Source organism: Dasypus novemcinctus, chromosome 4 (genome assembly GCF_030445035.2).
Source record: "Dasypus novemcinctus isolate mDasNov1 chromosome 4, mDasNov1.1.hap2, whole genome shotgun sequence".
NCBI lineage: Eukaryota > Metazoa > Chordata > Mammalia > Cingulata > Dasypodidae > Dasypus > Dasypus novemcinctus.
The window spans coordinates 74,532,847-74,550,426 of NC_080676.1; the positions used below are offsets into that span (position 1 = coordinate 74,532,847).

The 17,580-nt window shown below is 34.7% G+C and overlaps 1 protein-coding gene across 1 annotated transcript in view; it reads left to right on the forward strand.

The window, feature by feature from the left end:
• The window catches only part of SNX4 (sorting nexin 4), a 94,754-nt gene that overhangs the window by 64,653 nt on the left and 12,521 nt on the right, over positions 1 to 17,580 (forward strand). The window contains exon 9 of the mRNA XM_004465821.4: positions 13,090 to 13,155. Within this exon, the coding sequence (XP_004465878.1) occupies positions 13,090 to 13,155 (66 nt within the window). The remainder of the gene's footprint in view (positions 1 to 13,089; positions 13,156 to 17,580) is intronic.

Below are 17,580 nucleotides of genomic sequence, written 5' to 3' on the forward strand. Positions count from 1 at the left end.
TCAGCACTGTGCATGGGCCAGCTCCACACGAGTCAAGGAGGCCCGGAGTCAAGGAGGCCTGGGGTTTGAACCGCAGACCTCCCATGTGATAAACAGACGCCCTAACCGCTGGGCCAAGTCCGCCGCCAGCAATTTCTGAAGATTTTTGCAAGTTAGGTTTTCCAGTTTTGGGATAATTTTAGTGTAAATAGAATATTTGTGTCCATTCCTTGTATCTTTTTGTTATTTTGAACTATTTTCTTTTCTGAATTTGTGTGCATGTGTTATTTTGATGTGACATTTTCGAAGGTATTATTTGGTTCTTTTATAAGAAAAATGCCCTTCTAATGTTCCATTGTAAGTCCTCTTGATTCAATTCCTCTTGAGCAGACATATCTTAAATTATTTTACCATTTTCATGATAATTGTTTCCAGTCTTTTGCATTCAGTACTGCAATAAATACTCTTGTACATTTTATTTCACTAAATATATATGTAAAGTAAAATTCTAGAAGTAGAATTATTGGGTCTAAGGATAATTACTTTGTAGTTTTGATAGATATTGCCAAATTGTCCAATATAGAGGATGTTTAACTCCCAAGAGTAAAGTACTAGTGCTTGTTTCCTCACACCCTTTCCCAAACAGTGTGTTAGCAAACTTTTATCTTTACCAGTCCGATGATGAAAAATAGTTTCTCACTGTAGGTATAATTTAAATTTCTCTAGTTATGAATAGAACCAAACATCTTTTCCTATGATTAAGAGCCATTTGTTTCCCTATTCCAGAGCTGTCTGTACTTTTTTTGTCCTTTTTCTCTCTTGAGCTGACAATCATCTTCCTTATTGATATGTAGGAGTTTTGTATATTTTAGGAAAATTAGACCTTTGTGAAATGAATTGTAAAACATTTTCCAGTTGTCATGTCTTTTGACTTTTCTTGTGACTTTTTATGTGCACAGATACTCTTTGTTAAATTCAACTACATAAAAATGATTAGTTTTTCATCTTTTTAAAGAAATGACCACTAATTTTTTTATTTGTCTTAATAAGGCCTTCCCCACTCTGGATTACTTTTTAAAAAAGAACAAATAAAACTTTCTTGCGTCTTCTACATTTCTGTGGAATTTATTTTAATATAAGTTATGGGGTACAGATTCAAATTTAATTAATTTGTTAGAATAACAGGTTATCCATATTTCTTTGGTTGATAAATGCACACAATATCAGAATTACGTAACTTTTAAAATTAAGAATATTCTTTCTTTATTTTTATTCCCCCCACCGCACCCCCCGAGATGCCTCCATTGTCCATCTGCTCATTGTCTGCTCGTCTTCTTTAGGAGGCACTGGGAACCAAACCTGGAACCTCCCATGTTGGAGTCGGGCACCCAGTTGCTTGAGCCACATCCGCTCCCAAGAAGGGTATTCTTGATAGTGTAAACATATAAATTCTTCATAACTAGAACCAAGAATATATGAGAATCCTGTATGGATAAAAGAGCCCAAATGCCTGCACGCTACACATATAAATAAAACCACCCTGACGCAGGCTGAGGGGCAGAAAAAGAAAAGGTTTATAAAAAGCAAAAATAGTTCAAGAGATCCCTGGGACACAATCAGGCATACCACTATACACATTATAAATGTCCCAGAAGGAGAAGAAAGAAAGGAGCAGAAAGAATATTAAAAGAGTATAATGACAGAAAACTTACCAAAATTAGCAAAAGATGTGAATATGCTCTGTCAAGAATCCCAAAGAACTCAAAACAGGATAAACGCAAAGAAAAATATGCCCCAATATCATACTGTCTCATACTGATCCAACTGTTGAATACAAAGGACAAGGAGAGAGTTCTGAAAGCTGCAAGAAAAAAGAAATGTATTATTTACAAGGGAGTCAGAATTAGATTAGGGGCCGATTACTTATCAGAAACCATGGAAGCATGAAGATAGTGAGTGGAAATACTTAAAATGCTCAAAGAAAACAATTGCCAACCAAGAATTTTATATCCTGCAAGACTTCCTTTCAAAAATGAGGACAAGATTAAGACATTCCCAGATAAAATCAAACCTAGGGAGTACATTACCACTGAACCTGCCCTACAAGTTACTAAAGGGAGTTCTTTAGACAGAAAGGAAAGGACACTAGACAGTGGTTCAAAGTGGCAAAAAGAAATAATGACCTCCAGTAGTGGAAACCATTTGTGTAACTATAGATACAAATGTATTGTCTTTTTTGGTATGTAACTCTACTTATTTCCTACAGGTACTAAAATGCAAATGTATAAAAATTCATGATAAATCTATGGTTTTGGACACACAATGTACAAAGATTTAATTTATTACAAGTTTTAAAAAAGGGGAGAACGCTGCTATAGGAACAGTGTATATGTTTGCTATCGAAGTCAAGTTGATATCAAATCAAATATGATTGTTATATATGTAAGATGTTAAACTTTAACTCATATGGTAAACACAAGGAAAATATATGGAAAATACATCCAGATAGAAATGAGAAGGGACTCAATGTAGTATGATAAAAGAAATAAATATGAAAGTTGGCATTAATGAAAGAATCGATGTACAAAAAAGATACAAGACTTACAAAGACTAAATAAATAGCAAAATGACAGAAGAAAGTCCTGCATTATGAGAAAATACTTTAAAAGTAAGTGGATTAAACTCTCCAATCAAAAGGCAGAGGTTAGCAGAATGGGGAAAATATATATATACAACTATATAGTGTGTAGAAGAGACTCACCTTAAATTCAAAGACCTAAATAGGTTGAAAAATGCAAGTAGTAACCAAAAGCGAGCTGGTGTAGCTATACTTAACAAATAAAATAAACTTTAAGTGAAAAGCAGTTACAAGGGACAAAGTGTCAGTCATTATATATTGATAAAGGGGTACATTCAGCAGAAGATGTAACAATGATAAATGTATTTGAACCTAATAGCAGAGCCCCAAAATATATGAAGCAAAAGCTGAGAGAGGGAAAAACTGATAGTTCTACATTAATAGTAGGAAACTTTAATACACTACTTTAAATAATGAGTAGAACATCTAGACAGATGTGCAATAGGAAATATAAAGACTCAAATGACACTTTAAACCACCTAGACCTAACAGACATATAGAGAACACTTTACCCAGCAACAAGAGAATTCGCATTATTCTTGAGTGCACATGGATCATTCTCCAGGCCTGACCATATGTTAGGTCACAAAACAAGTCTCAAATTAAAAAAATATGGTTATCATATGGTATATCTTCTCTGACCACAATGGAATGAAGTTAGAAATCTATAATGGGGAGAAGTGAAAAATTCACAATTATAGAGAAGTTAAACAATGTACTCTTAACCAAACAGTGGGTTAAGAGGAAATCCCATGGGAAATTAGGAAATACCTTGAGGCAAAAAAAAATGAAAATATGACATACCAAAATTTATTGGATGCAGCAAAGGCAGTGCTGATAGGGAAGTTTATAGTTCTGAATAATTACACTAAGGTGAAGAAAGTTTTCAAATCAGAGACCCAACCTCAAAATTGGAAGAACTAGAAGAGTAAAACCAAAGTAAAACCAAAGTGAGCAGAAGACAGGAAATAACAAAGACTAAAGTGGAGATAAGTAGAAAATTAAAATTAAAAAAAAAAAAGTCAGCAAAGCCAAAAGTTGGTTCTTTGAAAAGATCAGTAAAATTGCTAGAACTTTAGCTAGATTAACAAAGAAAAGGAGAGAGCACAACTAAAATCAGAACTAAAAGGGAGGCCCTTATTAATAACCCCAAAGAAATAAAAAGAACCATGGTAGGATACTATGAACAACTGTATGCCAACAAATTAGATAAGCTAGTTGAAATGGTCAACTTCCTAGTAACACAGGAACTGCCTACACTGACTCAAGAAGAAATAGAAGATCCCATCAAACCAGTAACTAGTAAAAAGATTGAATCAGTAATCAAAAATCTCCCAACAACAAAAAATCTCAGGAACAGATGGCTTCACAGGGGAATTTTACCAAACATTAAAATAAGAATGAATACCAGTCTCATTCAAACACTTCCAAAAGCCTGAAGAGGGAATAATTCCTAATATATTCTACAAGGCTAACATCACCCCCATACCAAAGCCAGATAAAAATACCACAAAAATGAAAATTGCAGATCAATATCACTTTGGAATATATACAGAAAAATCCTCAACAAAATACTAGCAAACCAAATCCAACAGCACATTAGAAGAATTATATAGCTTGATCAAGTGGGTTTTATCCCAGGTATACAAAGGTAGTTCAGCATAAGAAACTCAACTACTGAAATACACCACATTAGCACAATGAAGGGAAAAATAATTGTCTCAACTGATACAGAAAAGCATTTGACAAAATCCAGGACCCCTTCTTGATAAAAAGAATTAGACCACTAGGAATAGAAAGAAACTTCATCAGTATTATAAAGGGCATATATAAAACCCCACAGCTAACAGCAGCCTTCATGGTGAAAGACTGAAAGCTTTCCCTTAAATCAGGAGTAAGGCATGGTTCCCTACTGTCACCACTGTTAATTCAGCGTTGTACTGGAGGGAAGCAGTTGTGGCTCAACTGACAAAGCATCCACCTACCATATGGAGGGCCCAGGGTTCGATACCCAGGACCTCCTGACCCGTGTGGTGAGCTCGCCCATGGCAGTGCTGATGCATGCAAGGAACGCCATGCCACTCAGGGGTGTCCCCCTGTGTAGGGGTGCCCCATGCACAAGGAGTGCACCCTGCAAGGAGAGCCACCCCATGTGAAAAAAGTGCAGCCCGCCCAGGTGTGGTGCCGCACACACGGAGAGCTGACGCAACAAAAAAAAGTGACACAGTTTCCTGGTGCTGCACGACAAGAATGTGAGTGGACACAGAAGAAAACACAGCAAATGGACACAGAGAGCAGACGGTGGTGGGGCAAGGGGAGATAAATAAAATAAGTCTTTAAAACAACAACAAAAAACATTGGACTGGATGTTCTAGCCAGAGCAATTAGGAAGAAAAAGAAACTGGAAAGAAAGAAGTAAAACCTTCCCTATTTACAGATGACATGAAACTCTATATAGAAAGTCCCCAGAAATATACAACACAACTGTTAGAGCTAAGAATTTCAGAAAAGTGGCAAAATACAAGATCAACACCAAAACTCAGTATTGTATGCTAATAATGAACAATCTGAGGAGGAAGCCAAGAAAAAAAATTCCATTTACAATGGCAACTAAAAGAAACAAATATTTAGGAATAAATTTCACCAAAGATGTAAAGACTTGTATGTTGAAAGCTACAAAACATTGCTGAAAGAATCAAAGACCTAAATAAATGGAAGGACACTCCACACTCATGAATTGGTAGACTAAATATTGTCAAGATGTGAGTTCTACTCCAAACAATTACAGCTTCAATGCAGTCACAATCAAAATTCCAATAACCTTTGAAGAAATGGAAAAGCCAGTCATAAAATTTGTATGGAAATGTATGGGATGCCAAAGAGCCAAAGCCATCTTGGTAAAGAGGAACAAAATTGGAGGACTCATACTTTGCAGTCTTCAAACTTATTACAAACCACAATGATCAGAACAGTGTGGTACTGGCACAAAGACAGACATATAGACCAATGGAATCAAATTAAGAGTTCAGAAGTCAAACCTCACTTTATTGCTAACTGATTTTTGACAAGAGGGAAGATCCACTCCAATAGGAAGGAAGAATCTTTTTAGCAAATGCATTTGCAAAAGAATGAAGGTAGACCCTTGCCTCACACTATACAAAAATCAGCTCAGGATGGATCAAAGACATAAATATAATAACCAAAACTGTAAAACTCCTAATTGAAAGCATAAAGAAGCATGGCCAGGACCCTGTGTTGGGCAGTGGTTTCTTAGACTTTACACCCAGTGCACTAGCAACAAAAGCAATAATAGATAAATGGGACCTCATCAAAATTAAAAAACATTTGTACACTGTGCGGCTGTATCATGATGTATGATAGTGAAGCAACAACCTATACAATTGCACGTAATATTTGGAAAGCACTCATCTTGTTAAGGGTTTAATACCTACAATATATGTAGAAAATCAACAAGAAAAAAAACCACAATTTAAAAATGGACAAAAGCCTTGAATAGTCTTTTCTCCAAAGAAGATACACAAATGTCCAAAAAGCATATGAAAGGATGCTCCACCTCATTTGCCTTAGGGAAATGCAAATCAAAACCACAATGAGATAGCAATTCACATCCACTAGAATAACTATTATTTAAAAAATGGAAAATTACAAGTATTGGAGAGGATGTAGAGAAATGAGAACACTCGTTCATGGCTGGTGGGAATGGAAAATGTTGCATCCATTGTTTGACAGTTTCTCAGAAAGTTAAGTATAGAATTACTGTATGATCACACTATCCCACTTTTAGGTTTGATTCCAAAAGAATTGAAAGCAGGGACTTAAACACTGATGTTCATAGTGTTGTTATTGCCAAAAGGTGGAAGCAACCTAAATGTCCATTCACTGATGAATAAATAAATAAAATATGGTATATACATAAAATGGAATATTATTCAGCTGTCAAAGGAATTAAGTTCTGATAACATGGATGAACCTGGAAGACATAATGTGCGAAATAAGCCAGACACAAAAGTACAAACGTTGTATGATCTGACTGATATGAAATAATTAGAATAAGCAAACTTAGGGAGTCAGAATCTAGAATATAGGTTATCAGTAGCCAGGGTGTGGGTAGAGAATAGGGAGTTAAGGCTTAAAATGTACCAAGTTCCTACTTGGGACAATGAAAATATTTTGGTAATGTATGGCATAAATGCTAGCACAAATTGTGAACATAATAGTATTAAATTACATATTTGAATGTGGTTAGAAGCAGTTTCGGTTGTATATGTTACTAGGGTAAACATTATAAGTAAAACAAAACAGGACTACCTCACAGTAAACCCTATTGTAAACAATGGGCTGTAGTTAACAGTACAATTATAAAAATGTTCTTTTGTGAATTTTTAACAAATATACCATACTAATGAAAGGTGTTATTATAGGATGGTATAATAGGAAGCTTGGGCATGATTTATCAGTAAACTTCTCTAATTAAAAAAAAAAATTAGTTGCTAAAATAGAGATTGAGGTAAGAGAATTGTCGTCAAAAGCAGAGAAGAATGATGAAGAGACATAAATTTACAGAATGCAATGATCAGGAATTAAACTCCCAGAGAAAAACAGGGAAGCTTAATAGGTTTTGTGGTATGTTCATATCACATGTTAATGTTTTTCTTTCTTGAATGCAGTTCATTTTGTACTCTTCTAGAATGCCTAGGCTTTTTGCAGCCCCCACCTCCATTACAGCACCTGACTTGACTTAGGACAGGCCAAAGGGCTATTCTCAATAGGGGCTTAAAGGATTTGCCTTCTATTTTCACCAGTTTCTGGCTCTGCCAGAACTGAACCAGACTAAATACACAGGTGAGGTTCACTCTAAGATAGACTTCTAAAAGGGGGGCAAGAGTTTTAAGTGCCAGTTATGCATAAGCTCTCTGGAGCTAATAGCCTATAATAGTCTGTTAATTGAACATTTTAAAATACTCATCTTAATTCACATTAAATTGTGAATCCATATGGAAGCAACCAAGAGAAAATATTTCATCCAGATTTATTGGTACATTTCTGTTCAAGGGATTCCAGGAAAGGACACAAGGACATTTCTTTCAAAAAGCCACATGCAAAGGCACATGATTAGGGACACATAAACATCAGTTTGGCTGATATAACTTGTAACTCCAGTGCTCAAAGATACAGAATTGATATTGTTTAATGATGCTATACTTTTTTTTATTTGATCATATGCATTTTATATTAGGGTTTTCTAGGGAAACAGAACGAACAGGAGCTATCTGTAAATATTATGAGATTTTATAAAATTGTCTCATGCAACTGTAGGGATGCACAAGTCCAAATTCTGTAGGGCAGGCTGCAAGCTGGGAACTCCATTGAAGGTTTGTAATGAATTTTCCAAGAGAAGCTGGCTGACGGAAATAGAGATGGAAATTCTCTCTTTTGACTCCTGGAATCATTTTTAAGGCCTTCACCTGTTTGGATGAGGCTTCTGTCATTGCTGAAGGCAATCTCCTCAGTTGATAGTAGATGTAATCAGCCATTGATGCAGTCTACAAATAATTTAAGTCCACAAAATGTTCTCACAGTAACAATTAGGCCAGTGCTTCCTTGACTAAATAACCAGGCACCATTTCCTGGCCAGGTTGACACATGAGCCTGACCATCACACATGTGGAGTGGGGGCAGGTGTCATCAAAGGGGAGACTGGGATTACTAAATACTGCACTTTATTGGAAGTTGATTCTAGTCTCAGCTCTGTCACGGATCATTCTGCCTGAGTTTGAATAAACCATGTTAAACCTCAAGAGCTTTGATTTTATGTATCTATTCAATTATGAGGTTAAATGAGGACAGTGATTTCCAAATCCGTGGAACTTTGTTTAAATGAACTCTTACACAGAATTATAAACAAAACCTATTACCACAGGGCTGGTTTGGGCTGTAGACTTTCTCTCTCATTCCTCTATCCCTGATGCACACCAGATTATGTGGCTAAATTTTTTCTTGTAATTTATCATATTTTTCTTCCTATTCTAAATCTGAATACACGGCATTCTTGGAGTCTTTCCTTTCTCTTGTGGAATTGTAACAGTGCTTGAGGGACCTTGGTATTTTTATAATAGCTCAGGTGTCTTAATCCAAGAGTCACTGAAATTGTATGTAAAATTTCACTTTTGTAATTTTTACCCCTTAGGGAAAAGGTCAGTTGCTTTCATCAGATGCAACAAATGTTCTATGACTCTTACTGAGCTAGTTCATCTATAACACTATGCTTTAAGTACTTGAAGGTAATAATTATGCCTCTTCTAAAATTTTGCTAATCCCCTCTTCCTTTTAATTGTTTGTTATGTGTAAGCAGTTACCCCCTTTGCAATTAAGTTGGTTAACATTTTCTGTTCCCTCTACTAGACTAATCTATGGATCCCAGATTAGAACCTTTTGTCTATCTAGCCATTTATTTCTTAAAATATAACAGCCAGTACAGGTCACCTGGGGATCTTGTTAAAAATGCAGATTCTGATCCAGTAGGTCTAAGCTGGGTCTTGAGAGTGCGTTTCAACAGCCAGTACAGGTCACCTGGGGATCTTGTTAAAAATGCAGATTCTGATCCAGTAGGTCTAAGCTGGGTCTTGAGAGTGCGTTTCTAACAAGTTTATAGGTGATACTGTTGCTGGTTCACAATTTGAGTATCTGAGGACTGAACTTCATATATCTTGAGGGAGAGAGCTTTTTTTCAATCTTTGTGTTTCCAGCACCTAACAGTGGCTGATGCACAGAACTCAGTGTATTTATCCTCTTTTTTTTTTAGTTTATTCATTTGTTCATTATTTCACTTAGCCTATAAAGTGTAAACGCCAAGTATTTGTCAGGTGCTAAACTACTTATTGGGAATACAAAGATGATTAAAAATAAATCTTGCTTTCCTAGTTTATAGTCTTGGTTGGGAGACAGAAGAATTAATTACATATGATTTTGTGGACCTTAAGATAAGATGTTCCAAGATTAGGTCAATGAAGTCCTGTAGGAAATCCAATAGACAATTGGAGTAGACTCTTCATTAATTACATTAGCACGACCTGCAGTTACATTAACTTTCATCACTACATTACACAATTGGCTATAACTTGTAATCTTTCAAAAGTTCCAGATTTTCTTTTTCATGTAAAGAACTGGGCTTTAGATTTGTTGAATTTGAAGTGACAGAGGTGCAAAAAAGAATTGTCTTGTAGGCATAGAAATGTGACTTTGGAGCTTAGATAATAGAGCTAAAGATATTTAAAAGCCATTTGGTAAATAGGAAAACACAAAAATATGTTAATTGTTACTATTTTGAGAATAAACATATAAGGAAAGAAAATTCTTGGAGTCTTACCTATATTATCATTTCGTCATAACTGTGCTGTTACATAGGTAATTTGTGTGTTTGTTTTGCTTCCTTAGCAATATTAAATGCCATGTGATTTTTTTCCTTTCTAGTACTGTGAGCATATAATCTGGTATTTTAAGTATAGTTTATGAAAATCACAGATTAGCACAATGATATTGTTTTCAATTTTTTTCTTTTATGATTGCTGCAGTTGAAAAAGATGTTACTGTATTATATTATGCATTCTTTAAATAGTAAAAAAAAACCAGGAAAATGGTTTAAAGGTATTATGAGTTGCATTCGGAAACAATGTTTAGAAAGAATTATTTTAATAACATAGGAAAATACTGTTAAAGGAAAAGAGCATGATATAAAATTGCATATACCATGTTATCTCAGCCATATTAAAATGAGCAAGTAAAAAGACTAGAAGGGCAGCATTATTTACAATAGCCAAAAGATGTGGAAATGACCTAAGTTTCCATTGACAGATGAATGCATAAACAATGTAGTGTATCTATACAATGGAGAATTATTCAGCCATATAAAGGAATGGAATGCTGATACATGCTAAAACACAGATGAACCTTGAAAACATACGAAGTTACATAAGCCCAACACAAAAGGGCAAATATGCATGAACTATCTACAATAAGGAAATTCATAGAAATAGAAGGCAGATTAGAACTATCTACAATAAGGAAATTCATAGAAATAGAAGGCAGATTAGGGTTACCAGGGGCTGGGGGAAGGGGAGCTGGAAAGGTATTATTACTTAAAGGGCACAGAGTTTCTCTTCGTTGATGAAAGAATCTTAGTAATGACTGCTGATGATGGTTGTACAACATTGTAAATGTAGTTAATACCACTGAATTGTAAACAAAAAATGGTTAAATGGCTAAATTTGTAGTATATATATATGTTAAACCAAGAATTTTTTAAAATTTTATTTTTAAGACTGGAGGGAAATATATCCGTTTATGCCAACTTTGGGTATTTGAGATTATGTATGTATTTTCCCATTTTAAGAAACCTATATAAACATTTCCATAAACAGGATTTAAAAAATTTGATGCATTTCACAGACATGGCAACAAAATAATGCTTCTACTAGGATTTTTCCTGCAAAATGCAAATTCTTGAAGTTTTATGGTGCACCTAATGTTTCTGTACAACCCTTTTTTTCTTGTAGCTATTACAATAGTGGCATGTAGTCAGTTGTATTCTTCAGAATTATCCATGGAGCTTTAAATAAATACCCATGCTCAGTCCTATCCCCAGACATTCTGATTAAATAGATCAAAATTAGGGCCAGAATCCATATTTTTTAAAATGGTTTTAAAATTGGTTTAAATATTCACCCTAGCTCAGTATTGTTGTCTATAAGCAGAAGCGGTTTTGTGTGATACTTATTTTGTATTTAAGAGGAGCAGGTATTAACTTTTACTTATTTTTCTATTAGAGAACTTGTAGCTTTATAGAAAAATCATAGAGAAAATACAGAGTTCCCATATACCTAATTATAAATGCTTTGCATTAATGTGGTCGGTCCTTTTGTTACAATTTATAAAAGAATATTATAATTGTATTATTAACTATAGTCCATAGTTTCCATCAAAGCTCACTTTTGTGTTGTACAGGCCTATGATTTTTAAAAATTTATTCTAGAAACATATAGGACCTAAAATTTCTACTTTAAACCACATTCAAATATATAATTTAGGGGTGTTAATTACATTCACGGTTTCGTACTACTATTACCACCATATATTACTAAAACTTTTCCATCACCCCAAATAGAAATTCTATACCAGTTAAGCATTATCTCCCCATCCCCTACCCCTACCCTGATCCCTGGTAACATGTATTCTAGTTTCTTACTCTCTGAATTTGCTTATTTTGTTTATTTCATATCACTGAGTTCCTTCAATATTTGTCTTTTTGTGTCTGGCTTATTTCAAACTCAACATGATGACTTTAAGGCATGACTTTCTTCTGCCAGAGTATCAACTTTTGAACTAACATTTTAAAGCCTTTACTTGGTATTTGGTTGTTAAACTTGAAAGTAGCATAAGCCAGACACAAAAAGACAAATATTTTATGATTTCACTATAATGAACTAAACAAACTCATGAAATTAATAGGAAGACTAGAGGTCACCAGACGATAGAATGAGGGGTAGAGAATGGGGACCTAATGCCTAATTTGTGCAGAATTTCTCATAAGGTTGATTTTAAATATTTGGAAATGGGTAGAGGTGATGATAGCACATTATAGTGAGTATAATTAATAGCATCGATATGCGGGTGTGATTGTAGTTGAAAGGGGAAGTTTAGGGTTATGTATGTCACTGGAAGGAAAGCAAGATGATCAAACATGGAACAGTATAGCATAGTAAGTGCTTTTGTGGATAAGTCTGGTCAGTTCTTCCATGAATTAGAACAAATGTATGTTAATATTACAGGATGTTAATAATAGGGTGTTATATAAGCAAAAACACACCTAAAGCAAATGACTGATTGTTGCAAATAGTAGTATGTTAGTATTTTCCCATCAATTGTAAAATTTTAAAAAAGTGTTCTAAGTGAATGCAGCCAGACACAAAGTGCTAGATAAAATGTAAATATTACTAAATTTATAGGGACAGAATTACATGAGCAATTATGTTTAGCTGGGAAAGGATAGAGGGATTGAAAGGTGACTGCTAAAAGATAAAGGATTTTTTTTTTTTTAATAATGAAAATGCTTGAAAATTGATTGTGGTGGTGAATGCACAACTCTATGACTATACTAAAAGCCATTGGAAAAATAAATAGAAAAAAATAAAAGCCATTGAATGTACACTTTAGATGGATAGTATGGTATATGAATATATCTCAATAAAATTGCTTTTTAAAAAGGCAATTTGTACTGCTCTTTAATAATTAAGCTGGGTTAAAGTTTTAAAAAAAGAAAGCAGCATATTTGAGTCACAAGAAATAAATCTAAATATAGGGTGTAAGTATTGTTTCAAAGACAGCTAGAAAAAATTGCATTAATAGTATTTTATATCCCTAATTCATGGTGTTTTTCGTTTATCTTTTTTCCCTAGTGAATGGAGTGCCATAGAAAAAGAAATGGGTGATGGACTGCAGAGTGCTGGACATCATATGGATGTGTAAGAATCTAGAGAATTTAATGTACAACCTAATGTGAAGTTTAATAGTGAATGTTGGTGACTCACTATTCTTCTGTTTTTATCAAGTTTGCTGATGTTTATATGTTCTGTGTTTACAGATTTGATTTAATGAAGTTTATCTCAGAAATGCAAGGCTAGTTTAACATAAAAAATTAGTCTAATTCATATATTGACAGAATAAAGAAGAAAAACCATATTTTTATATACATTGAAAAGGAATTTGACAAATTCCAGTAGCCATTCACATAAAAATTGTCAAACTGGGAATAAAAGAGAATTTTCTCAGATTAAAATCTATACCTAATATTCACTTAATAGTGAATTACTGATACTTTCCCTTTAGATACCAGGGACTAGGCAAAGTTGTCTGCTTTCACCACTTCCATTAAACATTGTACTAGAAGTCAAAATCAATACAATGAGGCAAGAAAATTAAAGGCCTAAATCTTAGAAAAGAAGTAGTAAAATTCTTTATTTGCAGTTGACAGGATCATTTACATAGAATATCATAAGGAATCAACCAAAAGTATTATAGAACAATTGAATTAAACAAGTTTGCAAGATGCAAGAGTAATACAGAAAAATGTTTTTAGTACTAGCAGTAACAGTTGGAAAATGAAATTTTAAAAAGTTATTGGCAAGCAAGTGTAGCTCAGTGGTTTGAGCACCTGCTTCCCATGTACGAGGTCCAGGGTTCAATCCTCAGTACCTCCTTTAAAAAAAATGATATTTATCATAACATCAAAAACATATTACGTAGGGTTTAATTTAATGAAAGATGTGCAAGGACCTCTACACTGAAAACCACATAAAACATTGCCTAAATAAATAGAGAGTTAAACTGTGTTCATAGATTGGAAGACTCAATATTGTTTACTCTTCTCAAATTGACTATATAGAGTCAATGTAATCCCAACCAAAATTCCAATTGTTTTTTTAAAATAGAAATTGGTAAGTTGATTCTAAAATTTATATGGGAATACAAAGGACCTAGAATAGATAAAACGACCTTGAAAAAGAACAAAGCTTGAGTATTTTACCTAATTTCAAGGCTTTTTATAAAGTTTCAATTTTAAAGATAGTGAGGTATTGGCATAAAGATAAACAGATTAATGGAACAGAATAATGTCCAGAGGAGCAGACGTGGCTCAAGTGGTTGAGTGTCTGCTTCTCACATGGGAGGTCCCACATTTGGTCCCTGGCGCCTTCTGAAAACAATAACAAACAACAAGCAAACAAATGAAAAACCCAACTTTAGGGAGCCAATGTGGCTCAGTGGTAGAGTGCTGGCTTCCTGTCTTCCCACATATGAGGTCCCGGGTTCAATCCCCTGCCCTGGTACCTCAAAAAAAAAAAAAAAAAAAAAAAAAAGAGAGTCCAGAAATAGTCCCATTTAAACCTATGTAGTCAATTTCAATAAATGGTGCTGGGATAACTGGGTTTCTATATGGAAGAAAGTTAATTTTAACTCCTATCTCACACCTTACACAAAAACTAAATCACCTTGGATCATATGTCTAATTGTAAAGACTAAAATTACAGCTTTTAGTAGAAAACATTTGCAGTCTTGGAGTCAAGAAAGATTTGTTACAGAAGACACTGAAAGATAAAAATATAAAAGAAAAAATGTAAATTGCTCTTAACTGACATGGAAAATCTTTGCTCATCAAAAGGCACTTAATGAAGAGGCAAGCCACAAACTGGGATCAAACATTTTCAGTGTACATATCTGACAAAGAATTTGTATCCATAATGTATGTAAAGAACTCCTATAACTCAATAATTAAAAAACAAACAATCCAATTAAAAGTTGGCAAAAGACTTGTATGGCCACTTCAGAAAAAAATATATGAATGGCCAATAAGGACATGGAAAGGTAGATGACATTAGTCATTAAAGAAATTTAAATCTAATATCAAAATGAGATAGTTTCACAGATACTGGAATGGCTGAAATTAAAAAGGCTGAGAACAAATACTGGTGAGGAAGTGGAGGAACTGAAATGCTCAACTTTGCTGTGGAAGTGTAAATATATTAACCAGTTTGGAAAACTGTTTGACAGTTTCTTCTAAATTAAACAGACACCAGCATTCCATACCTAGGTATTTACCCAAGAGAACTGACATTGTATACAAGAAAAAACTTGTATAAGACTGTTTATAGCAGCTTTATTTATAATAGCCCCAGACTTAAAACCCAAAATCTGTCAATACAAGAATGGATAAAAATAATTGTGTTAACGTTCATAGGCTATTTCTCAGCAATAAAAAGGATCTACTACTGATACAACAAACAGGATGAATCTTGAAAACAGGTTTAGCAAAAGAAGCCAGATGCACGAGATTACATACTGTATTATTCTATTTATATAAAAATCTAAGACCAGACAAAACTAATTTATGGTGATAGAAATCAGAAAAGAGGTTGCTTGTGGGGAGTGGGAAGTGACTGGAAGGGGACAGAAGGGAAGTTTGTGGGGAGTTGATTACGTTCTTTATCTTTACTGGGGTTGGGTAGTACACAAAAAAGATTTGTGCGTTTCACTACATACATTTTACCTCAGTAACAGTTTTAGAATTTAAAAAATCAGTGTTAAAGTATCCCACTGCTGTCCTTTTGGAAAAAAAATAAAAACTAGATCTCTTTTTTATGCCAAACTGAAATTAATTCCAGATGTATTAAAAATATATAGAGAGACAAAAATGAAACCTTAAAAATACTGGGGAACAAAAGGGGAATTTTTGAAAAAAAAAGGAGAGTGGAAAAAGCTTAAGTACTACACAAAACCAGAGGCCCTAAAAAAGGGAAGTTTTTCCTATTGAAAAAAATAGCACATTGGGATGATCAAGGGTCCTTAGTCTAGCCATCTATCTGATATAGGAATCCCCTCTACTGTATCCATGCCAAGTGATTGTTTGGCCTATTGTTAGAGATGAAAACTTACTGTGGGGAGTGGATGAGGCTCAAGCAGTTGAGTGCCTACTTCCAACATGGGAGGTCCCAGGTTTGGTTCCCGGTACCTCCTAAAAATACCAACAAGAAAAACAAACAAAAAACTTAGAAGCCTGTGTAGTTGAATGATGGCTTCCCACATACAAGGTCCTGGTTTCAATCCCTGGCCCCCAGTACCTAAAAAAAAAGAAAAAGAAATTTAGTATGGGATGATGGGGAGCACATCTGAGAAAATAAGAGAATTGGTCCAAGTCACAATTAGTAACATTAAAGCTAGAAACAAGTCTTATAATTCCTGGTACAGTGTTGTTGTTTTTCCCATTCAGAGATTCAAGCCTGAGAACTCATCCTGGGGAGGGTGACAGGTCTAAATTTAAGAGATACAGTTTGAGTTAGAAAGCTCCAAAGTACTCAAATCAGAGTAGAAAGCTAGTAAAAAATTTAACTGATTGATAAGCAGTTAAAAATTAGTGAGCTGGAAAGCAGATGTGGCTAAGTGACAGGGCTTCCACCTACCATATGGGAGGATTCGAGTTCAATCCTGGGGCCTCCTGGTGAAAAAGAAGACGAGAAAGTGTGCCTGCGTATCAAGCCAGTACCCACCTGGTGAGCCAGTGTCTGCGTGGTGAGCTGAGTGCCTGCGTGGTGAGCCAGTGCCCACGCAAGCGAGTTAACACAGCAAGGTGATGACACAACAAGAGAGAGACGAAGGGGAGAGTCAACATGAAGTGCAGCAGAGACCAGGAACTGAGGTGGCACAATTGATAGGGAACCTCTTTCCACATCAGAGGTCCCTAGGATCAAATCCTGGTGAAACCTAGAGGAGAAAAACTGAGAAGAGAAGACCAAAAGAGAAATAGATACAGAAGATCACACAGGGAATGGATACAGACAGCAAAAACAGGGTGGGGGGAGGGGGGAGGGATGAAAAAATAAACCTTAAAGAAAAATTAGTGAGCAAGGGACCAAAATAAGATATGGCAAACGTGAACTTTAAAAATTAGTATATACACTCTCAGTTCTCATTTCTTTATTCCAGTATCATTTTCCTAGATCTCTTCCATTCATGTTTTTCTTCAGATGGGGGTGATATGAAATTACATAACAATTTCAGCATAACCTTGTATGGTTTTGTACGAAAGTGACAATAGGTTACTATTTTGTTTAAAAAATATTCTTTCTGAGAGCATTAGAATTTCAGCTGTTTGGTCCTAGCAATTTATGGAACTGTTTATAATGGTTCTCATATCTCCTTGTTAAGGTCCAGCTTTTAGCCTAGAAGACATCCAGCAAGCATTATTTTATCTACATTTTACTTTTCAATAGGCCATAGGCAAGTTTACTGGCTATTTTTTCAGCCAAATTGTTGAACCTTGAGAAGTCTTCCTGCATTTATTAATTTAGCATTTCAATATCTATGAGAATTTAGAATCATCCCTTCCAGTTGTTGTA